Consider the following 27,084-nt stretch of genomic DNA (forward strand, 5'->3'; position numbering starts at 1 on the left):
GTTCTATAAATCTGGCCCATTCCTAAAAAGGCTCTGCCACTTTTAAGTGAATTTGATGATTGAGCTTCTTATAAGGTAATCACAACTTTGAGACTATTCATAGAGATAAAAGTGGCTTTTAAATAACTTAATCTGCAATACTTCCACTTTCAATTGATCCCAGAAACAAACCAGGAACCAATCTTTCTGATATAAAATTGGAATAATATAGTGTGAATATATCCATGCCTTTGCATACTGTACTAATTGAGGTTTACAAACTGCGTTCAAAGGTTATAGATAGAATACTGGAATACAGTAGTTGAATCTGTATGTAACCAGAGCATAACTGAAGCACTGAATACCCTCAATCAGCTGTTCTCAGAGGTGAATTTTAGCAACAGGTTCCTTGGTTGTGGGCTCTGTGTCTTGCTTTTGGGGGGCTTTTTTTTCTGCCTCTGAAACTGTTTCAGAAAAAACTTTTTTCAGCCTCTGAAGCTCTGAAACAGAGCTTCAAAAAAAAAGCCTCTGGGCAAAGTGATGATAATTTGGTAAAACAAATAAAAGATCAAGGTCAACAGCATATAAAGAGATTATATAATGTATTGGTAGAAATTGATTCAGAAATGGAGTTGGTTAAAGATTGTATGGTAAGATGGGCACAAAATTTTCAACAACCTATAATGTTAGAAACATGGGGAAAAATTGGGTGAGGAATGTTAAATTTATGCAAGCACAAAATTTAAGAGAAAATTTTTATAAAATGTTTTATAGATGGCATTTAGATCCGAAAAAACTGTTGTGTATGTATCCAAATGTGAAAGCAAAATGTTGGAGATGTGATTGGGAAGATGCTATTTATTATCATAAGCTTTTTAAATTACAATATGGTGGATTATGCAGAACATTTTGAAAAAGAAGATCAAGTTTATTCCACAGTTCTTTTTATTAGGAATAATTCCAGATTGTTTATTTTATTTATTTTATTTATTTATTTTATTATTTTATTTTATTATTTAAATTTATATACCGCCCTATCTCCCAAAGGACTCAGGGCGGTTCACAGGCATATAAAACATTGTACTGTTGTAGAGACAAAAATGATTTTGAATTTAATAACTGCTGCAAGATTATTGACTGCACAATATTGGAAGAAAGAAGACTTACCTACAATTGGAGAATGGATTAGTAAAGTATCAAATTTAGCAGAAATGGCAAAAATTTCTGCCTACTTGAAAGACTATACACAAGAAAAATATATTTTGGAATGGAGAAAGTGGATCGATTATATTCAAAATAAGTATCAGATTAAAAAATACCAATTAGTTTTTGAGTGAAGTTAGAATTTGCTTTGTATTAGAGTTTAAGAAAGAAGGAAATTGATAGTGTGATGGTGTGAAATGGATTATGGTTTATGTTATATTTTAGATTATGTTTGTTAGTTACTATACCCTGTATTCTGTTCTGGGAAGTTCCGGGGGGGGGGAGGAGGGAGGGGAAATGGGGGGGGGGAAGGGGGAAGATTACAAATTGATTAATTGTCATTGTACAGGAATAATGGTAGAATTAAATAAGTTGGAATGGTGTAAAGTCGGGGCTGCTCGGTAACCACTCCAGAAGGGAAAGGGTAAGGAAAGAGGAGTAAAGAAGGAAGAAAGTAGGTAGGCAAGTAGGTAGGAGAGAAGGAAGGGGGAAGAAAGGATAGGAGGAGGAGAAGGAGGGGAAGATAGAGGGTTAGAAAGGATGGAAGTGAGAAGTGGGAAGGAGGAGGGGAAGTAGGAAAGTGAGGAGGAGGATGGTAGGGAAAGTAGAAGAAGGATGAGAAGGGTAGAAAGGATTAAGGAAGGGAGTGGCGACTGAGCAGGCCCGATTGAGCATAATTTGAGTATAGGATCGATTGTTGGATAAGTGATTGTACTGTACACTGGTCAAATTGTGGGAATTATTATGGAAAATAAAAAACTTTTTTTAAAAAAGCCTCTGAAGCTCTGTTTCAGAGCTTCTTTTCTGAAGTTCCATTTGGAGCTTTTTTTCTTAGCTCCGTGACGCTCCATTTGGGGCTTTTTTTCTAAGCTCCGTTTCTGATGCTTTTTTAAGCCTCTGAAACCTCTGTTTAAGAAGCTGGGTGGGGCTACATTTGGAGTATAAGACACACCCAGATTTTCATCCTCTTTTTTGGGGGAAAAAGGTATATGAGAAACCAACCCACTCTCCAAACAATACCACTAACTGGATTCATCTTTCTAGGAAAGACTAGTTAACCTTCCTCAACTTGGTAAACACCAGAAATACTATGCTGCAAGCTCCAGAATTCCCAAACAACTATTACAGCTGAATTCTGAAACATTAATACTGAGTATCCTGGGATAAAAAGATGACATTAAATTGGGAAAAGCTGAAATGGAGCCACAATAATAGTCTCTAAAGCCCATTTTTGTAATGTGATCGAGAATATCCCCTGAGCATAAGGTTTCAATTAGAAAAAGCAATACTGTCAACTTATTTTCCAAAGCACCAGTTGGCAAGAGAAGAAATAATGGTTGGTTGAGAACTTCCGGCTGTGCTTCCAGTGCCTTTGGACATTGGCGAGCTCCGCGGCCACATTTTATTTATTTATTTATTTATTTATTATTCAAACTTTTATACCGCCCTATCTCCCGAAGGACTCAGGGCGGTTTACAGCCTTATAAAACATAAAATATAATAGAAATACATGTTAAAACAACATTTAAAAAACTTATTCCATTAGGCCAAATTTAAAACTATAGTTAAAATACAAAACCCCATTAAAATTAAATTTATAAAAAATCAAACCCTAGGCCAGCCCTGCACGGATAAATAGATGTGTCTATTCCGAGCTCTCCCTGTCAGAGGGCTCCAATTGGAGCCATAGCCATCCTGGAGGGGTGGTGAAGTAAACGGAGACTGTCTTGCAGGTTGAGGAGAGCCACATTTCTCCTCCCTGATTCGGAAAGCCCCCTCATCCAAAGATGAAGGAGCAGCAGCAGCAAAAATGGCTGCCATGAAGCTGGGGACAGTTAGAAAACCTAAGACAGTGCAGGAGCGAAGAGAGCAGTGAACAGAGATTGTGTTGCTGGGTGAGATGTTTCTTTTTTCATTATAAATTACACCAAGCATTTAAAAAAAAAAGCCTAGAGAAGAGACTCTAAAAATATTGTTTAAGCAGTGGAAGAAAATATTTTTTAAAGAGATTTATGCTGAAAAGTAAATTGAGAGCGCCATCTAGTGACGAAAGAAAAAGTGATTCCCAGACTCCTAAAAACCTTAACATTTGGTGGCTGTGATTTTTAGCTGTTAGAATAGAATAGAATAGAATAGAATAGAATAGAATAGAATAGAATAGAATAGAATAGAATAGAATAGAATAGAATTTTATTGGCCAAGTGTGATTGGACACAAGGAATTTGTCTTGGTGCATATGCTCTCAGTGTACATAAAAGAAAAAGATACGTTCATCAAGGTACAACATTTACAACACAATTGATGGTCAATATATCAATATAAATCATAAGGATTGCCAGCAACAAGTTATAGTCATACAGTCATAAGTGGAAAGAGATTGGTGATGGGAAATATGAGATGATTAATAGTAGTGCAGATTCAGTAAATAGTTTGACAGTGTTGATGGAATTATTTGTTTAGCAGAGTGATGGCCTTCGGGAAAAAACTGTTCTTGTGTCTAGTTGTTCTGGTGTGCAGTGCTCTATAGCGTCGTTTTGAGGGTAGGAGTTGAAACAGTTTATGTCCAGGATGCGAGGGGTCTGTAAATATTTTCACGGCCCTCTTCTTGATTCGTGCAGTATACAGGTCCTCAATGGAAGGCAGGTTGGTAGCAATTATTTTTTCTGCAGTTCTAATTATCCTCTGAAGTCTGTGTTTTTCGTGTTGGGTTGCAGAACCGAACCAGATATGATAGAACCTAGAAATTTGAAGGTTTCTACTGTTGATACTGTGTTGTCTAGTATTGTGAGAGGTGGAAGTATGGAAGGGTTTCTCCTAAAGTCTACCACCATTTCTACGGTTTTGAGTGTGTTCAGTTCCAGATTGTTTTGGTTGCACCACAAGGCTAGTCGTTCGACCTCTCGTCTATATGCGGATTCATCATTGTCTCGAATGAGACCAATCACTATTGTGTCATCTGAGAACTTCAGTAGCTTAACAGATGGAACACTGGAGATGCAGTCATTGGTATACAGAGGGAAGAGAAGTGGGGAGAGCACACAGCCTTGGGGGGCCCCTGTGCTAATTGTACAGGTATTTGATGTGATCTTGCTTAGCTTCACCTGCTGCTTCCTGTTAGGAAACTTGTGATCCACTTACAAGTCTGTTCTGGTACCTGTAGCTGGTTTAGCTTAGTTAGAAGAATGTCTGGAATGATGGTATTGAATGCTGAACTAAAGTCTACAAAAAGGACCCTTGCATAGGTCTTTGGAGACTCAAGATGTTGTAGGATGTTGTGCAGAGCCATATTAACAGCATCATCTGTTGTCTATTTTCTCGGTATGCAAATTGCAAGGGGTCTAACAGCAGATCCGTGATGGTTTTCAAGTAGGAAAGCACTAGCCTTTCAAAGGTTTTCATGACTACAGATGTTAAAGCAACTGGTCTGTAGTCATTCAGTTCCTTGATGGTGGGCTTCTTCGGCACTGGGATGATGGTAGAGCATTTGAAGCAAGAAGGAACATAACACATCTCTAGTGATTTATTGAAAATATGGGTGAAGATGGGGGCCTGTTTAATGTCTTATGCTCACTAGAGGTAGAAATAAGAAAGAAACTTTATAAAAGAGACGTTGGAAAGCTATAACAAAAGATTAAAACCACAGAGTACATTTCAAGAATTTGGAGAATTTCTTGGACTATCAAAATATTGAATAAACGCTGGAATGGGTTTATTTAAACAATCATCCCTGTTTTGAAAGAATTGGAGATTGAGTGAAATAAATATCTGCTGGAAAAAAGACAGTATGGAAATTGGAGAGGAGAATGCCATTTAACAAACCATACTGTAATTGATTGTTTTCTGATTGCTTAATTGTAGCCTATGACTATCATTAAGTGTTGTAAGTGTTGTACCTTGATTAAGGTATCTTTTCTTTTATGTACACTGAGAGCATATGCACCAAGACTAATTCCTTGTATGTCCAATCACACTTGGCCAATAAAAAATTCTATTCTATTCTATTCTATTCTATTCTATTCTATTCTATTCTATTCTATTCTATTCTATTCTATTCTATTTTTAGGGTTTTGGAACTTTTGAATTTGACTGAGTTGTGATTGTTTATTCTCAGTAACCTTCTGAGCATGTCCAAGATGGCGCCGTCCTGCTGATCGGGGGAGCGGCGGTGGGCCTTTTCGGGACTTGTCCGGTTCTGGGGGGGGGCCTTGGTGACATCTTAGGCCCCCGCCCTGATGGAAGAACATCCAGTCACCCGGAGGAGGGGTGACTTGGTGCAGGACGACTTCGGGGGGCGTTGGGAGGAGCCCCGGAGTGTCCTTGCTTCAGCGGTGATCCTGGCGGCTTGCCGGGCGGCTGCGGCTTGCCGAGCTGCCGCCGGCCTTTTCGGCGTTCTGGCGGCAGCGGCGGCGGCGACGGCGACAGGGGGTCTCTGATATCCAGGGCCCCCCTTGGACCCCGCCTGTGGGAGGAAGCAGTGGCGGCCCTGGCAGCTTGCCCGGCTTGCCGGGCGGCTTGCTGGGCGGCCTGCGGCTTGCCGAGCTGCCGCCGGGCTTTTTGGTGTTCTGGCGGCGGCGGCGGCAGGGGCCTTTGACACCTTGGGCCCCCTTAGATCCCTGCCCTGATGGAGGAGGCTTCAGTCGTTCAGGAAGATGGGTGACTTGGTGCTGGGCGACTTCGGGGGCGAGGGGAGGAGCCCCGGAGGGGTTGCGCCCAGTGGAGATCTGGAGGGCCTCCCGGGCTCCCGTCAGCCTTGTTGGCTTCCTGGCGGCGGTGGCGGCCTGGCTTTTCTTCGTTTGGCGCTGGCGCCGGTGGAGCCCCGGGATTACTGGCAGGATTTGGCGACTGGTGTCCCTTCCTAGATGGTGGGGATGTCGGTGGCCTCATGCGGCGGTGATGGGACGCTTTCGGCGGCGATGGCCAGGCGGAGGTGGCCGGCGGCGGCGGCCTGCCTCGGTGTTTCAAGGCGGCGGCCTGCCTGTTTAACATCTTTATCATCGGTTCCCCCCCCCTCCTTCTTCCTTAGTCCACCCCTGACTATTTATATGGGGTGGTGAACTGACTGAGTGAGCGGTTTTGTCCTCTACCGCACAAGGATCACCATTGACTGTTTCCCATCAGGACAGACTGGTCGTGGTCACTGTATCATCTGTTACCATCTTGACCGGCCCAGGATGGGCCTCCTGCCGGACTTTCTCTGTGATGCGAACGTTTACTGCGGCTGACCTTCTTGCCCTGCGAGATGCCCCTCTCTCGCGGGTTTGGCCATATTATCGAGGGCCCACCTTGAGGACGGGCTTTGGAGCCCCGAGAGGTGGCATGCTAAAAATAGGAGGCTTAGGGGCTTTTTAATTAGTTGTTTTAATGGATTTTTTAAGGGGAGTTTTAATGGGGATCTTAAGGGTTGGGAGGGGGGAGATGGGGGGGAAACCCATTGGGGTGGGAGGGGAGGGTATGTCCAGTCCCAGTGCGTGCTCACGGCTTTATTTCATTGGGTCCGAAGACAGGGGGGGAGGGGGATGTTCAGAGCGTAGAGTGTCATTCCATCTGTACGGTAAATGGGAGAGGCAGATATGGCGGAGGCAAGGGGTCGCATCGTCCCCTGGGAGCACGTGCTCAATGTTTAAAGGCGATCACGTGCTCCGGCCCCTCAGTCCTTACCCGTTCCCCGGATGGCCAAGATCCTCAGAGCTTGGGTCTTCGGCTGGTGCTGTGCAATGCCCGGTCCGTGGTAAATAAGGCTCCCTTGATTTACGATCTTATACAGAGGGAGTCCGCGGACATTACGGGCATTACGGAGACCTGGTTGGGCACAGAGGGGGGTGTTCCCCTGGTTGAACTGTGCCCCCCAGGTTCCCGTGCATTTCATCAGCCGAGGGCCCAAGGTAGGGGTGGGGGGGTGGCGGTTGTGATTAGAGAAAGTCTAGAGCCGAGGGAGTCCACTGTGCCTCAGATAGCTGGTTGTGAATCCCTCCTTGTGAAGTGGGGCCATAGGAATCAGATGGGTCTGTTGATCGCGTACCTGGCTCCTTGCTGCGTGACTACAGCCCTGCCTGAGCTGCTGGAGGTGCTTGCCGGGGTGGCAGTTGAGACCCCAGACTTTTGGTCATGGGGACTTCAACTTGCCATCGGCCGGCTTGTCATCAACGGTAGCTCAGGAGTTCCTGGCTTCCATGACGGCCATGGACCTGATTCAAGTAACTGATGGCCCCACACACGGGGAGGCACACTAGATCTGATTTTTATCTCTGGACAGTGGATTAATGATCTGGTATTAGGAGATTTAATGACGGAACCGGTGTCATGGTCGGATCATTTTCTCCTTCGCCTGGACTTTCAGACCGCCGCTCACCACCGCAGGGAGACGGAGCCAATGCGTTGGTTCCATCCCAGGCGCCTGATGGACCCTGAGAGGTTCCGGACGGAGCTTGGGCCGTTCCCTGAGGATCTTGCCCACGGCACGACTGAAGAACTCGTTGCGGCCTGGGAGCGGGCCGCGACGGGGGCTTTGGACCATGTCGTGCCTTTGCGGCCTCTGACCCGGCGCAGATCTCACTTGGCTCCTTGGTTCTCTGAGGAGCTGAGGGAGATGAAACGCCGGAGAAGACGCCTAGAGAGTACCTGGAGGTCTAGCCGTTCCGAGGCTGATCGGACACTAGTGAGATCTTTTACTAAGACCTACCTAGTGGCAATGAGGGAGGCGAAACGTTCCTACGTTTCCACCCTCATTGCATCGGCAGATAACCGCCCGGCCGCCCTGTTCCGGGTGACGCGCTCCCTCCTTCATCAGGAGGGGCGGGATGACCCCCTACAGCAGGGGTGTCCAAACTACGTCCCGCGGGCCAACTGCGGCCCGCGGGTCAGTTTTTATTGGCCTGCAGCATATTCTCGATGGACAGTAGGGTGCGGCCCCCGTCCTGGTCCCCAAGGAAGCCGCCGCTTGCCCGGTTGCAGATGCGGGGAGGCTCCGCTGAGGCTACCCCCGCCCACCCGGGGCTGCGGGCCGGCCATTCCACCACTGGGCTGTAGGGGGCGCCCGGGACGCCCATGGCACCAGCCCGGCCCACCAGACAAAGGAGGAGGCGGGCGGGCGGCAGAGCTTCCGGCGCTGTTCCGGGCGCCCTCGGCTCGCGGCGCCGCGCAGGTAGGCTCTCCAGGCGGGTCGGCAGAGCAGGGCTGGACGGGCGGGGGAGCGGAGTGGAGGAGGATGGGAGGGTTGAGCTGCTGAGTGGGCCCCGCTGCCGGGGCTGCCGAGGGTCCCGGCGGGAACGGGACGCTTCTGCTCCCCGGAGAACCTCTGGGTGGGGGGCAGCGAAGGCGGGTTGTCCCTCTCCAGCCACCGCCTCCCCCCCTCCCCCGGCGATGCAGCTCAGTTGGTGGGAATGCCTGGTAAGGGGGGGGCGCAGCTGAGTTGGGGGCTTGTCCGGGAAGCTGAGTGACCAAGGAGGCTCTGGGAGAGAGCCGAAGAGACCCACCCCACCCCGCCCCCCGCGGTGTTGCCACAGCTGGGGAAGATGGCAACGCCGCCGCTCGCCCGGTTGCAGATGCGGGGAGGCTCCGCTGAGGCGACCCCCGCCCACCCGGGGCTGCGGGCCGGCCATTCCGCCACTGGGCTGTAGGGGGCGCCCAGGACGCCCACGGCTCCAGCCCAGCCCACCAGACAAAGGAGGAGGCGGGCGGGCGGCAGAGCTTCCGGCGCTGTTCCCGGCGCCTGCTCGCGGGCGCAGGTAGCCTCCCCCGGCGGGTCGGCAGAGCAGGGCTGGACGGGCGGGGGAGCGGAGGGGAGGAGGATGGGAGGGGTGAGCTGCTGAGTGGGCCCCGCTGCCGGGGCTGCCGAGGGTCCCGGCGGGAACGGGACGCTTCTGCTCCCCGGAGAACCTCTGGGTGGGGGCAGCGGCGGGTTGTCCTCTCCAGCCACCGCCTCCCCTCCCAGCGATGCAGCTCAGTTGGTGGGAATGCCTGGTAAGGGGGGGGCGCAGCTGAGTTGGGGGCTTGTCCGGGAAGCTGAGTGACCAAGGAGGCTCTGGGAGAGAGCCGAAGAGACCCACCCCACCCCGCCCCCCGCGGTGTTGCCACAGCTGGGGAAGATGGCAACGCCGCCGCTCGCCCGGTTGCAGATGCGGGGAGGCTCCGCTGAGGCGACCCCCGCCCACCCGGGGCTGCGGGCCGGGCATTCCGCCACTGGGCTGTAGGGGCGCCGGGGCGCCCACGGCTCCAGCCCAGCCCACCAGACAAAGGAGGAGGCGGGCGGGCGGCAGAGCTTCCGGCGCTGCTCTGGGCGCCCTCGGCTCGCGGTGCCGCGCAGGTAGGCTCTCCGGGCGGGTCGGCAGAGCAGGGCTGGACGGGCGGGGGAGCGGAGCGGAGGAGGATGGGAGGGTTGGGCTGCTGAGTGGGCCCCGCTGCCAGGGCTGCCGAGGTCGGCGGGAGCAGGGCCTTCTGCTCCCGGAGAACCTCTGGGTGGGGGCAGCGGCGGGTTGTCCTCTCCAGCCACCGCCTCCCCTCCCGGCGATGCAGCTCAGTTGGTGGGAATGCCTGGTAGGGGGGCGCAGCTGAGTTGGGGCCTTGTCCGGGAAGCTGAGTGACCAAGGAGGCTCTGGGAGAGAGCCAAGAGACCCACCACCCACCCCCCGCAGTGTTGCCACAGCTGGGGAAGATGGCAACATCCTGGGATGCCGGGATGCCCAAGGGGGATGAAGCCCTTCCTCGCAAAAAGTCTTTTGGGCCCAAGGCAGCTTGGCCGGCTGGTGGCCCCTGTGCCCCATGGTGCATTGCCAGGGTCGTTCCTCCAAGGGGCCAAAGCCTCCTGGCTGACCCACAAGGCCCTCGGAGGCCCTCGGAGGGGGAGAACAGCCGGCCTTCCTAGCACAGCGCTGCCTCTTCCCAAAAGGGAAGTTTTTTTGTTTGTTTGCCTTTGAAGGTGTCTCTCACCCGCTTGGCTTGTTTCTGTTTCATTTTGTCTGCCTCTGAGAAGGACTGGCTGGCTGCAAAACTCTTGTGGCTTGAGGCTATTGTGTGCACTCTGTACATGGGCCCCAGCTGCCTCGGAGCAGCTTCAAAGCCCTTTGGGGCTCTGCTCCCAAACCTGTGCCCAAACCGAGGGACCCTTGGGGCTTCTTTGCATGCTGCAGGATCTCCCAGCGTGACAGTTTTGCACCCTGCAGACTGATAGAAAGCAGCTGGGACTCCTGGCGGAAAAGAAGAAGACCGCATCGAGAAACAGGTGAGGCGGCAAGGGCCGAATAAGCGTTGGTGGGGGAAGTGTGCAGAATGTCTCCAGACAAAAACTATATCGCACTTTGACCAGTCCTCACACTTATGACCGGTCATCATTTATGCCTGTTGCAGCATTTTGTGCATAGGGACTACTCAGAGGGCTGAAAAAGTTATTTTTGACCTGTCCTCACACTTTTGACTGGTCCTCACACCTACAACTATCTTTACATTTTGCACCCTATCTTGTAACCGTGGTGAAGAGAAGCAGTTGTGAAATGAGTGATATGGTTGTTAAAAATGCTGCAATGGGCATAAATGTGAGGATGGTCATAAGTGTGAGGACTGGTCAAAAATTACTTTTTTTAGCCCTCTGAGTAGTTTCTATGCCCATAGCCACATCCACTCAGTCACATGAGCAGTTAGCCACGCCCACCAGTCACATGACCACCAAGCCACACCCCAAAATAAGCCACGCTCAAAGAACTGGTACAAAAAAATTTCAGCCCCCCCCCCCCCCGGTGGCCCGGGCCTTTGCTTATTTTTCTGTATTTGGCCCTCACTCAAAAAACTTTGGACACCCCTGCCCTACAGGGACGTGCTGAGGAGTTTAACGGTTATCTATACGATAAAATCGTTCAGCTTCGGGATAGTCTAGACCAAAATTGCGATGATCCAAGTGGGATGGCAGAGGCACGTCTTGTTGAGGTTATTTGGGACGAGTTTGAGACTGTGGCTCTCGAGGACGTGGACAGGTTACTGGGGAGGCTACATGCGACCACATGTTTACTGGACCCGTGTCCTTCCTGGCTAGTGCTGGCTACTCAGGAAGTGACACGAGGCTGGCTCCGGGGAATTATAAATGCTTCATTGATGGAAGGGGTTTTCCCCGCTGCTTTGAAAGAGGCAGTGGTGAGACCCCTCCTTAAGAAGCCTTCCCTGGACCCAGCTATCTTGGGAAATTATCGTCCTGTCTCCAACCTTCGCTTTGTGGCGAAGGTTGTAGAGAGTGTGGTTGCATGGCAGCTTCCCCAGTACCTGGATGAAGCTGTCTATCTAGACCCGTTCCAGTCCGGCTTCCGGGCCGGTCACAGTACGGAGACAGCTTTGGTCGCGTTGGTGGATGACCTCTGGAGGGCCAGGGATAGGGGTTGTTCCTCTGCCCTGGTCCTATTAGATCTCTCAGTGGCGTTTGATACCATCGACCATGATATCTTGCTGCACCGGTTGGAGGGGTTGGGAGTGGGAGGCACCGTTTATCGGTGGTTCTCCTCCTATCTCTCCGACGATGCATGAGAGTGTTGACAGGGGGGCAGAGGTCGACCGCGAGGCACCTTACTTGTGGGGTGCCTCAGGGGTCGATTCTCTCGCCCCTCCTGTTCAACATCTACATGAAGCCGCTGGGTGAGGTCATCAGTGGTTTCGGAGTGAGTTATCATCTGTACGCTGATGATACTCAGCTGTACTTTTCCACCCCGAACCACCCCAACGAAGCTGTCGAAGTGCTGTCCCGGTGTCTGGAAGCTGTACGGGTCTGGATGGGGAGAAACAGACTTATTTATTTATTTATTGATCACATTTGTATACCGCCCTATCTCCCGAGGGACTCAGGGCGGTTAACAGGCATATAAAAAGAACATATAAATACAGATTAAAACACTAATAAAAAACTTATTCTAACCAGCCTGATTACCAAAACCAATTAAAATCAATATAAAATTTAAAATTTCAAAATTTAAAATCTAAAAACCTAGTCCAGTCCTGCACCTAAATAAGTGTGTTTTAAGCTCACGACGGTAGGTTCTAAGGTCCGAGAGTTGGCGAAGTCCTGGGGGGAGCTCGTCCCAGAGGGCGGGAGCCCCCACAGAGAAGGCCCTTCCCCTGGGCGTCGCCAGACGGCACTGCCTAGCTGACGGCACCCTGAGGAGTCCCTCTCTGTGAGAGCGCACGGGTCGGTGAGAGGTATTCGGTAGCAGAAGGCGGTCCCAGAATAGCCCGGCCCTATGCCATGGAGCGCTTTAAAGGTGGTCACCAACACCTTGAAGCGCACCCGAAGGCCACAGGTAGCCAGTGCAGTCTGCGCAGGATAGGTGTCACCGGGAGCCACGAGGGCTCCTTCTATCACCAGCGCAGCCGCATTCTGGACTAACTGCAGTCTCCGGATGCCCTTCAAGGGAGCCCCATGTAGAAACATTGCAGTAATCCAGGCGAGGCGTCACGAGGCGTGGTGACCGTGCATAGGCATCCCGGTCCAGAAAGGCGCAACTGGCGTACCAAGCGAACCTGGTAAAAGCTCTCCTGGAGGCGGCCGCCAAATGATCTTCAAGGACAGCCGTTCATCCAGGAGGGCGCCCAAGTTCGCACCCTCTCCGTCGGGGCCAATGACTCGCCCCAACAGTCAGCAGCGGTTGCAGCTGACTGTACCGGGATGCCGGCATCCACAGCCACTCTGTCTTGGAGGATTGAGCTTGAGCCTGTTTCTCCCCATCCAGACCCGTCGGCTTCCAGACACGGGACAGCACTTCAATAGCTTCATTGGGGTGGCCGGTGTGGAAAAGTACAGCTGGGTGTCATCAGCGTACAGCTGGTACCTCACACGAAGCCACTGATGATCTCACCCAGCGGCTTCATATAGATGTTGAACAAAGGCGAGAGAATCGACCCTGCGGCACCCCACAAGTGAGGCGCCTCGGGCCGACCTCTGCCCCCGTCAACACCGTCTGCGACGGTCGAGAGATGGGAGGAGAACCACCGATAAGCGGTGCCTCCACTCCCAATCCCTCCAACGGCGCAGCAGGATACCATGGTCGATGGTATCAAAAGCCGCTGAGAGGTCTAATAGGACCAGGGCAGAGGAACACCCCTATCCTGGCCCTCCAGAGATCATCCTGCGACCAAAGCCGTCTCCGTGCTGTAACCGGGCGGAAACCAGACTGGAGCAGGTCTAGATAGACAGTTTCATCCAGGTGTAAGAAACTGATATGCCACCATACTCTCTACAACCTTCGCGCGAGCGGGTTGGAGACCGACGATAATTACCTAAAACAGCTGGGTCCAAGGCAGGCTTCTTGAGGAGGGTCTCACCACCGCCTCTTTCAAGGCGGCGGAAGACTCCTCCACCAAGGAGACGCCCGAATTGCCTGGAGCCAGCCTCGTGTCACCTCCTGGGTGGCCAGCACCAGCCAGGAGGGGCACGGGTCCAGTAAACATGTGGTGGCATTCAACCTACCCAACAACCTGTCCATGTCCTCGGGAGCCACAGGGTCAAACTCATCCCATAAAATATCACCAAGACCACCCTCGGACGCCTCCCCTGGGCCACTGCAATTTTGGTCCAAACCGTCCCGAAGCTGAACGATTTTATCGTATAGATAACCGTTAAACTCCTCAGCACGTCCTGCAGCGGGTCATCCGCTCCCGTGATGAAGGAGGGAACGAGTCACCCGAAACAGGGCGGCTGGGCGGTTATCTGCCGACGCAATGAGGGAGGAGGCGTAGCAACGCCTCGCTTCCCTCAGTGCCACTAGGTAAGTCCTAGTATAGGACTTCACTAGTGTCCGATCAGCCTCGGAGCGGCTGGACCTCCAAGAACTCTCCAGGCGTCTTCTCCGGCGCTTCATCCCCCTCAGCTCCTCGGAGAACCAAGGAGCCGTTTGGGACCTGCGCCGGGTCAGAGGCCGCAAAGGCACGACACGATCTAAGGCCCCCGCCGCGGCCCGTTCCCAGGCCGCAACTAGTTCCTCAGCCGTGTCGTGAGCCAGACCCTCAGGAAATGGCCCAATCCCTCAAGCTCAATCCCTCCAAGATGGAGTGGCTGTGGATGCCGGCACCCCGGTAGTCAGCTGCAGCCGCAGCTGGCTGTGGGGGGCGATTTATTGGCCCCAACGGAGAGGGTGCGCAACTTGGGTGTCCTCTTGGATGGGCGACTGTCGTTTGACGATCATTTGGCGGCCATCTCCAAGAGGGCCTTCCACCAAGTGCGCTTGGTGCGCCAGTTGCGCCCCTTTCTTGACCGGGATGCCTTATGCACGGTCACTCATGCCCTTGTCACTTCCCGCTTGGACTATTGCAATGCTCTCTACATGGGGCTGCCCTTGAAGTGCACCCGGAGGCTGCAACTAGTCCAGAATGCAGCTGCGCAGGTAATAGTGGGGGCAACTCGTTGCTCCCATGTAACACCAATCCTGCGCAGCTTGCACTGGCTTCCTGTGGTCTTTCGGGTGCGCTTCAAGATTTTGGTTACCACCTTTAAAGCGCTCCATGGCTTAGGACCCAGGTACTTACGGGACCGCCTGCTGTTACCTTGTGCCTCCCACCGACCCGTACGCTCACACAGAGGGCCTTCTCAGGGTGCGTCCGCCAAGCAATGTCGGCTGGCGGCCCCCAGGGGAAGGGCCTTCTCTGTTGGAGCTCCTACGCTCTGGAATGAACTTCCCCCCGGTTTACGTCAATTGCCTGATCTTCGGACCTTTCGGCGTGAGCTGAAAACGCACCTATTTATTCAAGCGGGACTGGATTGAAATTTTATTGGGGTATTTATGTTTTAAGATTTTAAATGGTTTTAAAATTTCGGCCACATTATAATATTTCTTTTTAACCTCTTTTTAATGTTTATATATTGAATTTTTACTTGGCTGTACACCGCCCTGAGTCCTCCGGGAGAAGGGCGGTATAAAAATCGAAATAAATAAATAAATAAATAAATATTTGTATTGTTATTATGACTGGAGTTGAAGGAACAGCTGTGGAACAGCTGTGGAAATGAAAGGATTTCTCAATGAGATGACCTTGTTGTTTCAAGATATTATGAATTTAGTAGACGGTATAAAATCGAAATAAATAAATAAATAAATAAATATTTGTATTGTTATTATGACTGGAGTTGAAGGAACAGCTGTGGAACAGCTGTGGAAATGAAAGGATTTCTCAATGAGATGACCTTGTTGTTTCAAGATATTATGAATTTAGTAGACGGTATAAATCAGAAAATGGAAAACATTCTGCAAAGAACATGGAACAAAGACCAAACCACCCACAAACTGGTGGAAGCAACAGAAAGAATGGATGAAACTGATTATTTAAGACAACAAATGAAACATGAACAGGGAAATATATGGATCAGAAAAATCAGCAAATAAAGCAACAGCTTGATGAAGAGGATAAACAGATAAATAATAAGCAAAAGGAGCAGAAAGAACAGAGGGATTGGTCAGATCAACAAATGAATCAAGGACTGGAGCAAAAAATAGGATTGACAAATCAGGTGACAAAGAAAGAAAGATTGAAGAAAATAAAACAGATAAATCAATTGGAGAGACAGGAAGATATCTTTGATAAGGAGATTGGGCTATGGGCAGATAACTGGGAGAGTTGGCAATACAAGATTGTACTGGGAAGAAAGTTTAGATTGAATAAAAAAAGAAATAGATGAAGATAGAGATAAAGATGAGGAGTGTAGAGGCAAACTAAAAAATGGATAAGAATTGAAGCACTAAAGAATAGAAGAGATGATGGGTAGAAAAATTGCCCTTGAAATATTAAACTAGCCTGAGTGTAAGGTAGGAGGCAGAAATAAAATTAGATAGGGGAAATATTAGAACATAAATTGTTTATAGAATGAATAAAAATAATAGAAAGATTAGAAGTTTACAGATGTTAGACATTTTTCTTTTATGTTTAAATAATATAGTGAGGATTACTACCGTGTTTCCCCGAAAATAAGACCTTGTCTTATATTTTTCTGAACACTGAAATAAGCGCTTGGGCTTATAGCCAGGCGCTCAAAAGCCTGATTGGGGATGTCTTATTTTGGGGGAAACAGGATATTTGATTAATGTGATAGAGATAATTAACAATGCTAATGAGAACTGGATCAATATAAATGATATTGAGTCAAATATGTTCATATATAATAGAGAAATGTTTAGATTGAACAAGAAAGATACAGATGAAGATAGAGGCAACTACTTAAATTTGGATAAATGTGATACAGTTTACTAACACTATTATTGTGAATTGGATTAATATAAAAAAATAGATAAGAAGTTAAGCACAAAAGGGGAAAAGAGATGATATTAGACATTTTCCTTTTACATATGTTTAAATAATATAATGAGGATTATATAAATTTGATAAATGCGATAGAGACTACTAACAATGTTAGCATGAACTGGATCAATATGAATGATACCTAGTCAAATTTGTTTATATATAATAGAGAAATGTCTAGACTGAATAAAAAAGACTTAGATGAAGATCAAAATAAAGATGAAGAGTTAGGCATTTCTTGTTTATGTATGTTTGAACAATATAATGAGGATTACTTAAATTTGATAAATGGGATAGAGATAACTAACACTGTTATTGTGAATTGGACTAATATGAATGATACTCAGAACCAACTCACACAATACAGATGTATATTTTTACAAAAATAATAAAAATAGTTTGTTTTTAAAAAAAGAAACAATGGTTGGAAACCAAGGAGAGAATCAACTTAGGAGAAATTTCCTAATGGTGAGAGCAAACCAATGGAATAACTTGCTTTCATAAATTGTGGGTTTGGGTCTCCATTTCACATCTATCAGAAACCACATTTGGAACCAAACTAAATAATGTTCTCTGAGGCAGTCTGAAATTAAGACATAATGCTATTATCTTAAAATAAAAATAAAACATTAGATATACTTAAAATGGTAACACGAAATTAGAGGATCTATGCTTGAAATTTTAAAAAATTAAAGAATCTAGGAACCCCTTAGATTTTTCTCTTAAAGGCATTACACATTTCCTCAAGAAAACATTAACCAAATTATCCAAACCTATTTAAATGAAGACAACAACTTTGAGGAACCTAACCGCTCTCTCTATATATATGCTTGATTGGCCAAGCACACTGTACTAATAGTGGTGGTCATAATGGAAATGCAACCTTTTGACAAGCAAAGTCAGTAGGGAAACAAGATTTGTTTAACCACTGTTTGAAACTTAACAACTGTGGCAAGAATGATCATCAAATGGGGCAAAACTAATTTAACAAATGTACCACTTAACAACAGAAATTTTGGGATCAATTGTGGTCATAAGTCGAGGACTATCTGTATAAGAAGGATTTTGTACATGATCAAACTGGTCACCAAGGGGGATAAAAATCGATTAAAAAAAAAAAATTGGATTTTTAAATTTTTAATAGGATTTTTTAGATTTTTATTAAATTATTTTAATAAAATACTTTTGGAGTAAAAATCTATCTAAAGATAGTTTTCTATTTAAGACACATTAATAATTTAATTTATTTAGCATGAAATGGAGCTTAGTTATATAGCATGAGGCTGTATATTCTGCAATATTTACATTTTTTGTAAACTCATTCAATGAATCCAAGCTCTGCAAGCTAAATAGGAAACCTTCATTTTGTTTGCAAATAATAATATTGAACATTCTAACTACCAGCAAGAATGAGACCCCACATTTAAAGAGCCTCTGTCATTTTAGATCCATCATGGCAGTGCCTGTTAGCAGGCATCCATTCATCTGCTGCCCGCCACTTCCCTCACCTTCAGTGGTGGGCTGCAATTTTTCTAACAACTGGTTCTCTGCCCTAATGACTGGTAGGGTGGGCATGGCAGGTGGATGTGGCTGGGTGGTCATATGACTGGGTGGGCATGGCCAACTCAACGTCACTCACGGCAAGGTAGGGCGGCGCAGGCTGGCCGATGCTGCAGAGCCAGGGCAATTTCCTATGTACCATTCCGAGCCCCTTTGCCCCCACCCCCACCCCCATCTTGCGCTGACAAAATAAAAGCCCATCTAAAGATCATGACTGCCTGTCCAGCCTGCCTGGCACATGCTGGCAAAAGGAGACTAGGAAGAAAAAAAGAGAAGGGCCAATGGAAACGCCCCATTTTCTGCCTCCACTATGCTGTCTGCGCCGTGCTGGATCATAATGGGGAGGTGGGGGGAAAAGCAAAAATTCCACTCGGTCCATACATACTCACCATCATGACAGAAAATCTCTCCTCCAGCTCGCCGGTTCAGGCATTGGGAGCTTGAAGAGTAGATTGTGCGCCAGGACTTGCTGTTGCTCCAAGCCCAGCTCTGGCTGCAGTGTCCAATTTTCTTCCATGCTCGTGCGAGGAACTCAGGGAGCTTAGTGGCAGCATATTGCATGCTTTTCATTCCAAGCAGCCCAGGCTTGAAAACCTATGGCTGGGCAGAGGAGCGGTCCTCCTTAACAAGCTCCAAACCGTTGCTATTGCTCCAAGCCTGGGTTCCCCACATGAGTGCTGGAAGTCCGGTACTCCTTCTCCGCCCAGTCAGCCTGCGCTCCCCTCTCCAGGCCCTGATTCCCCCAGCGCCCCATGTGCGCAACCCCCCAAATTTTTAAGAATTACCCCCTCTAATTTTTAAGAATTAGAGCCACAGGGAGGAAAGGCACACTCACTGTTTTCCTCTACGACTAGCCTTGGAAAAGCCTGCCCTCACAATCAGACTCCTTTTCTTCCAGTGCTCTTCCAAGGAACCCAGGAAGCTTAGTGGCAGCATATTGCAATTTGCATGCCTCAGCAAGCCTGCTGGTGGCCTCAGTGCACCTTTCCTCTCCGCGGAAAATTTTGGGGGGTTGGACGCTGCAGACAGAGCTTGGCTTGGAGCAGCAGCAAGTCTGGGCATACAGTCCATTCCTCAAGTTCCCAATGCTCAAACCTGCAAGCTGGAAGAGAGATTTTCTTCGTGCTGGTGAGTACATATAGACTGAGTGGATTTTTTTCCTTTTTCCCCACCTCCCCACTGCAATTCAGCATGGTGCAGACAGCCAAATAGAGGCAGAAAATGGGCCACATATAGCTTTTCAGACCGCTTTTTGGGGATTTGGGGGCTGTTTTAGGGCCCAAAAAACAGATGAAAATGGCGGCCTCTTTGCCGGTGTGAGAAACCTCCAGCCGCTGCTCTTTTCTGGCCAGAACTGAGCCAGCAGCGGCGGTTGAAGGCTGCTCATGCTGGCAAAGAGCGGCAGCTGGAGCGTTCTCGCACCTAAAAAAAGAGGAGGTGGCTTCAGGCTTCCAGGAGCGGAGAACGACAAGACAAGGTTCGGATGCCTTTCGGACCCTGCTCTGGCTTGCCACCTGCTCAACCTCTGCTTCACCTTGAGTTCCACATCCAGCCCGTGACAAAGGCGGTGAGATGCGGGCTAGCAGAGAGCCAAGCTGCGATGGCTCAGCCCTGGCTTGACTTCCCCTCTGCCACCAGCCGTGAGAGGAAGATAAGGTCACGGGATGAAGAAAGAGGTGGTCGCGGGGGAAGAAGCGTGGAGATTGAGTAAGGGCAAAAGGTGAGCAGGCGGCATGCGGGAGGAGGCCCCAGGAAAGGCCAGAGCCAGGGACTGGCACATCCCCACCTGAGGAGAACGGAGAGTGGGTGGCATGTGGGTGGAACGATGGCCAGAGCCAGAAACGAAAGGTGGCCGAGCCTCACTCTGTCCACCCAGAGGCGATCCTTCAGTTGAGCGCGTTATCTTCGTGGGCAGCTGGTGACCAGAACAGGCAAGGCATGGATATCAGCTGGGTCGTGTGGCCCACATGATAGGCCATGGCAAAGGCAAGCAAGAGGGCAAGGCATGCAGATCAGCTGGCCACGTTGTTTGGGCAAGTGAGCAAACGAGCTAGAGTAGCTGGATGCGGGCATGACTCTAGCCACCAGCCAAGGCAGGCACAGTGAGATGGGGGGGGGGGGGCGAGGCCAGCCACTGGTAGCATTTGCCGGTTTGGTGAACTGCGCATAATCTTAACTACCAAATCGCCTGAATGGGTGCAAACCGGCAGCAGCCCACTGATGCTCACCTTGCTGTGTTACTGCCACATCACCAGCCATTCCATTAAAATGGAAGCAGGTCAGAGGAGGAGCCTCTTGATTTAAATCAAGTTGATTTAAATCAAGCCTTTTTACTAGTTCATTTAAATCAAATCTTGATTTATCACATCAACTCAAAACTTAATTTAAGTCAAATCCACCCTGCTGATCAGCAAATTCAGTACTGTTTATTCTGCCAATGGCTTTCCAAGATTTAATAAAATCACATTGATTTTTAATCAATACTTTTTAATGTCTTAATGACATCATGAGGCTCCTGTGGAAGTCAAATATGTTTACTTGTTGACAGGGTTGCTGTCTAGAAAGAACACTAAAATGTAGTTTTGCAGTGTTTCTCCTCTGGGCCTGCAAGGCAGGTAGTTTCTCAAAAGCAGACACTTACAGCTCAAATTATTTCCTACCTCACTACTACAGGCAAGGTAACATGATGCTTTACTGCCAGGTTGTTTTGTTTATGAAAAAGGAGGCCAGATTAGCTACCATTTCTGACTCTCCATTGACTAGCTGGAAGGATGGTTCAAAGAAAATTGCTGGAGTGCTACTCAGCAGCAGAAAAGTGCTCAGAATCAGGGCCAAAACTGGCATCTATGTGTGGGAAAACACAAATGGCTAACCTATGATTTTCCAGATGCTGGAATATATAAAGCCTGATCTCTGACTAGGCAGGGAAATTTCCATGTAATAAGAAATAGCAGCAACCAGCCAAATTTTCCAATGCAGTAAATTTGATGCAGTGTTTCATCTGGGCTTATGTGTGAACCAAGCCATTATGGCTGTTCAATTACACATGACAAAATCAAACCATTATTTAATCAATATAAGGTAGTTCTTAACTTATGACCACAAGTGAGCCCAAAATTTATGTTGCTATGGTGAGACATTTGTTAAGCAGGTTTTGCCCCATTTTATGACCTTTCCTGTCAAAGTTGTTAAGTGAATCACTGCAATTGTTAAGTTAGTAACATGGTTGTTAAGTGAATCTGGCTTCCTCATTGACTTTGCTTGTCAAGAGATCACAAAAGCTGATCACATGACCTTAGGATACTGCAATTGTCATAAATACGAACCAGTTGCCAAGTATCAGAATTTTGATCACATGACCGTAGGTTCATTGGAGCAGAGATTTTTCTGGAATGCTGACATTAGGGATGCTGCAATGTTAATTTTCATAAATGTGAAAAACAGTCAAAGGTCACTTTTTTCAGTGCCATTGTAACTTTGAATGGTTTATAAATGAACTGTTGCAAATCAATGACTCCCTGTATAAATCCAACCAGTAATTTCCCATGAACTGGGAAATGACTGCTAGCAGTCGAGTTTGCTTAATAGTTAAATCAACAGTTTAGTATTGAGCACAACAGTGTTCAATATTCTGTTGAACACTCTGGGTGTGGAGAAAAATGGAAGCTATACTATATAGATGACCCTACTGACTATTTATTGTCCTGTTCCTCACTAGTTTAAAATTATATTATATATTAATAAAGCCATGTAGGTTTGTATTTATGCTTAGTCATATATTCATCTTTGTCATTTGTCAATGTCAGACAAATCTATTTTTTCACAACACTAACATCTCAGATTAAAAAATGAGATATCAATGAAGTCATATCGATGGCATATTAATAATAATAGCCTTTATTGTTATTGTACATCATGTATACAACAAAACTAGTTAATTTAATTAAATAATTAATTAATTAATATTAACATAAATTTAAATTGAAATGGAAGAAGAAAGTACACAGACTGCATAGGCCAACAATAGTAAGCAATAAGTCTGAAATGTACACCTGTTTTAACTAACTTGTGTGTTTTAATAATATCCTGGGAACCATAGCTTTAAAGGAGACAGCACCAAAAGCTCAATATCAATAATCTGTTTAATTATTTATGTGTGTGGGTAAGATTGGTGCTGAAATAGTACTTAAATATAAACTTAATGTAAGAAAAGTAACAACTGTCCCAGAACTCAGAAGACGATATTATATCTGGGATGGAATGAAGGACATCATAGGTAAAACTTTTAGAAGAGGCTAGAATGGATTGTTTTTCAGTTTACAATCTCAACTCATGAGAAACAAGGATACCATCTCTGTATATAATCGGAATGCCCCAGGATCATGCATTGACAAAGAAATTGCTGCCACATATGTTGTCCCGAAAGATAACTGATCATTGGAATTGCTGAAAGATCTCACAAAAACAGAGTATATTTTTCCAAACAAAGAAATCCATTATTGAATGATTTTGAGAGAATGCTCAGGAAACCCTCATGCCCGCTTTTCATGGAGTATTGGACAATCCACTGTGTAGAAACAAGTGTTTAGTTTATATTTTTTAAAAACCCCATTCTCATCTGAATACTTTTTGCTTGACTCATTAGAAACTATTCTCCTCAAGAGTATCTATAGTAAATTTGCAATTCTGCATCAGATGGAAGGCTCAACCTTGTGAGACAAATTGGACCTAATAATTTGGGGATAATGTTTCAACTCCATCTTTGTCCCTACTTATGCTTTATTCACAGTTGAAAGAAAACCTAACAGCCACATTGCTTACCTGACTGCCAATAGCTTTATGTAACAGCTTCTTCCCATGACTGACCAGGGTCTGCAAAATAGTTTTTGGAGTACAACAAAATGGTTATTTATAGCAGTGATAGATAAATTAGGCTTAACTGACCTTTGCACTGGGCCTACATTCATTGTTTTTTTCATGCTTGCCAGGTTTTATTCTGAAATTCATTCATTTCTTTCCCGCTATTTCATTGGGTAAATCTGTTTTTCCCAAATTAGTGTAAACTCTGAATTGAATATGCAGAATGTGCATATTTATGCCAGGTTTTAAACAGCATTGGAGAACATTCTTTGGTAAATATAAAAATTATATAAAAACATATTTGGAATGTTCAAATTTCAAATTCTGAAGTTAATCAGGATTATAGAACAATAAAGAAAAGTTGTGCAACTTGGATATTTATCTAGCAGTTCTCATAAGGAATGCAAAGCTTACTAGCACCCCACAAGAAACAAATTTAAGAACTAGGGGTCAAACTAGCAGGTTAATTTTAAAAACATGCCAAAATCTTGTTCTTCCTTTTAAAAATATGTATTAAAAAAGAGTAAGCATTGTTTCCAACTCAAAGTTCTTACCACATCAACTGGTTTGAGCAAGGGGCATCCCTGACCCTCTGGGAGTCTTGAAAAAGATTTATTTCCAACATCTTTCAGCAGAGTAACCATTTCCTTCTTTAGCCTTCTTTCTTATCTAGCTTTGCAGCTACTGGATGTAACACAATTCACTTCTTTACTGAGAAAACTTTCAATAACCTATGATAGATAGAAACAAAGAGCAGAAATCAAGCATAATTGCCATTTAGCTTAGTAGGATCAGATGAAAGTGAATGGAACAGTTAATAGGAAGAACCATACCTTTAATAAGTTATCTTAAGTGATTAATAACAAATAAAGTTGTTTCAGCTTCCTCACACATACAATGCAATTGCATGCCATGTATTTTACATAAAATAGAATCATGAAAGATAATCTAGTCTAACACACTCCAATGTGCAGGGAAACCAGTTAAAATGTCCTTGAGACGCTACTGCCTTACCCCTTAAAAACCTTCAGACAGGCAAACCACATTACCATAGGTAGATTGTTCCACAATTGTGAGAAAGCTGTTCAATCTGTTTAAGAGACTTAAATAGTTGTACTTTGTGCCCTTGTGAAATTGCCTCTCTTTCTGCTTCTGAAGCCACAATAGGTTTGAGGAACAAAAACCCAGCTCCTCTTGTGTTTGTTATAAAAAGCTCTATTGAACTGTGAAGAGACTATGCAGGAATGAACCAACCAGTGTTTCAACCAGAAAACAAAATATGGAACTGAATTTGAGAGAGAGAAAGAGACAGAGATAGAGAGGGACAGAGGAAAAAAACCCTCTCAAATGCCATTATGTGATACACTTTCTTTCCTAGAAGTCCAACCTCTTCACCTTCAGTTGTATATATGCAAGCTATTTATTTAACAAAGGGTAGACTTCAGCTCAGCATTCAATACCATCATTCCAGATATTCTTCTAACTAAACTAAATCAGATAGCTGTGCCTGACCACATTTGTAAGTGGATCATAAGCTTCCTAACAGACAGGAAGCAGCGGGTGAAGTTAGGCAAAATCACATCAGATACCTGTACAATTAGCACAGGGCCTCCCCAGGGCTGTGTGTTCTCTCTACTTCTCTTCTCTTTATACACCAATGACTGCATCTCAAAAGATCCCTCTGTTAAAGTACTGAAGTTTGTAGATGATATAATAGTGACTGGTCTCATTCGAGACAACAATGAATCTGCATACAAATGGGAGGTTGAACCTTGTGATGCAACTGGAACAATCTTGAACTAAACACACTCAAAACCATAGAAATGATGGAGGAGAAACCCTCCTATACTTCTTACAATACTAGACTGTTGTGGCCCACTAGCAGCCAGCAGAACTGGCAGCAGCAACACTAACCAGAGCATATAAAACATTCACTAGACCAATTCTTGAATACAGCTTGCCTGTCTGGAACCCATACCTCATTTTGGACATTAATACAATTGAGCGTGTCCAGAAATATTTTACAATAAGAGTTCTCCACTCCTCTGATTACAACAAAAAACCTTATGCCACCAGACTTGAAATCCTGGGCCTCTGTGGCTAAGACTGGTAAGACAGTCTGTTATTAACACAGCTGCCTGCAATTACTAACGTCCCACCAGGCCCAAGGTTGACTCAGCTTTCCATCCTTTATAAGGTAGGTAAAATGAGGACCCAGATTGTTGGGGGCAATAAGTTGACTTTTTTTTTTTTAATTCAAACATTTTACAAAATTTTTTTTCCCCTTTCCCCCCCCTCTCCCCCTCCCTTCACAACCCCCCTCCCCCCCCCAACTTCCCGGAACGAACACAAGGTATAGTTAAAAATAAAACAAACATATGCTAAAAAAATTTCATCCCAACAATTATACCCTACAATCATCAATTCCTAACTTCCCAAAACCAATCAAAATAATACATCATAATCATTCAAAAACAGTCTGATAACTCTTAGTCTGATATCTACGTTGAATATAGTCAATCCATTTTTTCATTCCTTTAAGTATCTTTCTTATTGTCTTTCAAAAGGCTGATATCTTAGCCATCTCAGCCAAATTGGCAACTTTCAATATCCATTCTTCTATTGTAGGTACTTCTTTTTCTTCCAGTATTGTCCTATTAGTAATCTTGCTGCTGTTATTAGATTTAAAATCAATTTAGTCTCAATTACTGTACAATCCGTAATAATTCCCAACAAAAAAATTATGCAGAAACTTTATCTTCTTTTTAAAACATTTTGTAGATCCACCAAATTTTTATCCAAAAGGCCTTTATATCCTTACAAGTCCACCAAATGTGAAAATATGTAGCGTCATCACAATTACATCTCCAACATTTTGCTTGCATATCTGGATACATACACGATAATTTTTTAGGATCTAGATGCCATCTATAAAACATTTTATAAAAATTTTCCCTCAGATTCTGTGCCTGCATGAATTTAACATTTCTAACCCAAATTTTTTCCCAAATTTCCAATAATATTGGCTCCTGAAAATTTTGTGCCCACTTTATCATACAGTCCTTTACCAAGTCCCTTTCAGAATCTATTTCAAGTAACACATTATACAATCTCTTTATATGCTCCTGAGACTGATTTCTAATTTGCTTTACCAAATTTCCCTCGTTCTGCTCTATACCAATTTTCTGATCTTCCTTCCATCTAGCACGTAGTTGCTCATATTGAAACCAACTATAATTTTTCCCTTCCTCTTTTAATACGTGCAGAGATTTTAATTGCAAATTACCTCTGTCAGTATACAAAAGATCTTTATATGTAATCATTTCCTGATTCTGTTCTATTTATATTCTCTATTGTATGTCTAGGACTTGCCCATATAGGAACCTTATAATTTAGTTTATAAGAGTATTTTTCCAAACACATGAAGAGCAGTTCTTAGCACATGATTTTTAAAGGCCTTATCCACTTTTTGTCATAAATTAAATATGCATGCCATCCATATAGCAAATCATAACCTTCTATATTCAAAATTCTTTCCTCCGTTAAATTAAACCAATCACTTATTGCAGAGAGGCAGCTGCTTCATAGTATAATTTAAAATTGGGCATTTTAAACCTCCCTTTCCGAGAATCTTGAATTATTTTCATTTTAACCTAGCTTTTTACCTTCCCATATAAATTTGTTAATTCCTTCTGCCATTCCTCAAGATTCTTATCTTTCTTAATTATTGGTATCATCTGAAAGAGGATTAAAATCTAGGTAAAACATTCATTTTAATAGCAGCAATTCTCCCCAGCAAAGATAATTGCAATTTTTCCAAACAAAGAAATCCATTATTGAATGATTTTGAGAGAATGCTCAGGAAACCCTCATGCCCGCTTTTCATGGAGTATTGGACAATCCACTGTGTAGAAACAAGTGTTTAGTTTATATTTTTTAAAAACCCCATTCTCATCTGAATACTTTTTGCTTGACTCATTAGAAACTATTCTCCTCAAGAGTATCTATAGTAAATTTGCAATTCTGCATCAGATGGAAGGCTCAACCTTGTGAGACAAATTGGACCTAATAATTTGGGGATAATGTTTCAACTCCATCTTTGTCCCTACTTATGCTTTATTCACAGTTGAAAGAAAACCTAACAGCCACATTGCTTACCTGACTGCCAATAGCTTTATGTAACAGCTTCTTCCCATGACTGACCAGGGTCTGCAAAATAGTTTTTGG

The 27,084-nt window shown here is 45.6% G+C and overlaps 1 protein-coding gene across 13 annotated transcripts in view; it reads right to left on the minus strand.

The window, feature by feature from the left end:
• Window positions 1-27,084, minus strand: part of ADAM11 (ADAM metallopeptidase domain 11) — a 154,841-nt gene that overhangs the window by 106,913 nt on the left and 20,844 nt on the right. For 2 of the 13 annotated variants that reach the window (XM_058184096.1, XM_058184095.1), the window contains exon 1: window positions 18,387-18,722. The exons of 6 other annotated variants lie outside the window; for them this stretch is intronic. Coding sequence is in view for 3 of the 7 variants with exons in the window: in XM_058184091.1 (XP_058040074.1) it covers window positions 18,833-19,068 (236 nt within the window). In the remaining 4 variants the exon portion in view is untranslated. Of the gene's footprint in view, window positions 1-18,386; window positions 18,723-18,832; window positions 19,105-22,818; window positions 22,870-23,411; window positions 23,611-27,084 lie in introns of those variants that run through there. 5 more of the 13 variants (XM_058184092.1, XM_058184103.1, XM_058184101.1 and 2 more) reach the window with 5 other exon arrangements.

Source organism: Ahaetulla prasina, chromosome 4 (assembly GCF_028640845.1).
Source record: "Ahaetulla prasina isolate Xishuangbanna chromosome 4, ASM2864084v1, whole genome shotgun sequence".
Lineage (NCBI taxonomy): Eukaryota > Metazoa > Chordata > Lepidosauria > Squamata > Colubridae > Ahaetulla > Ahaetulla prasina.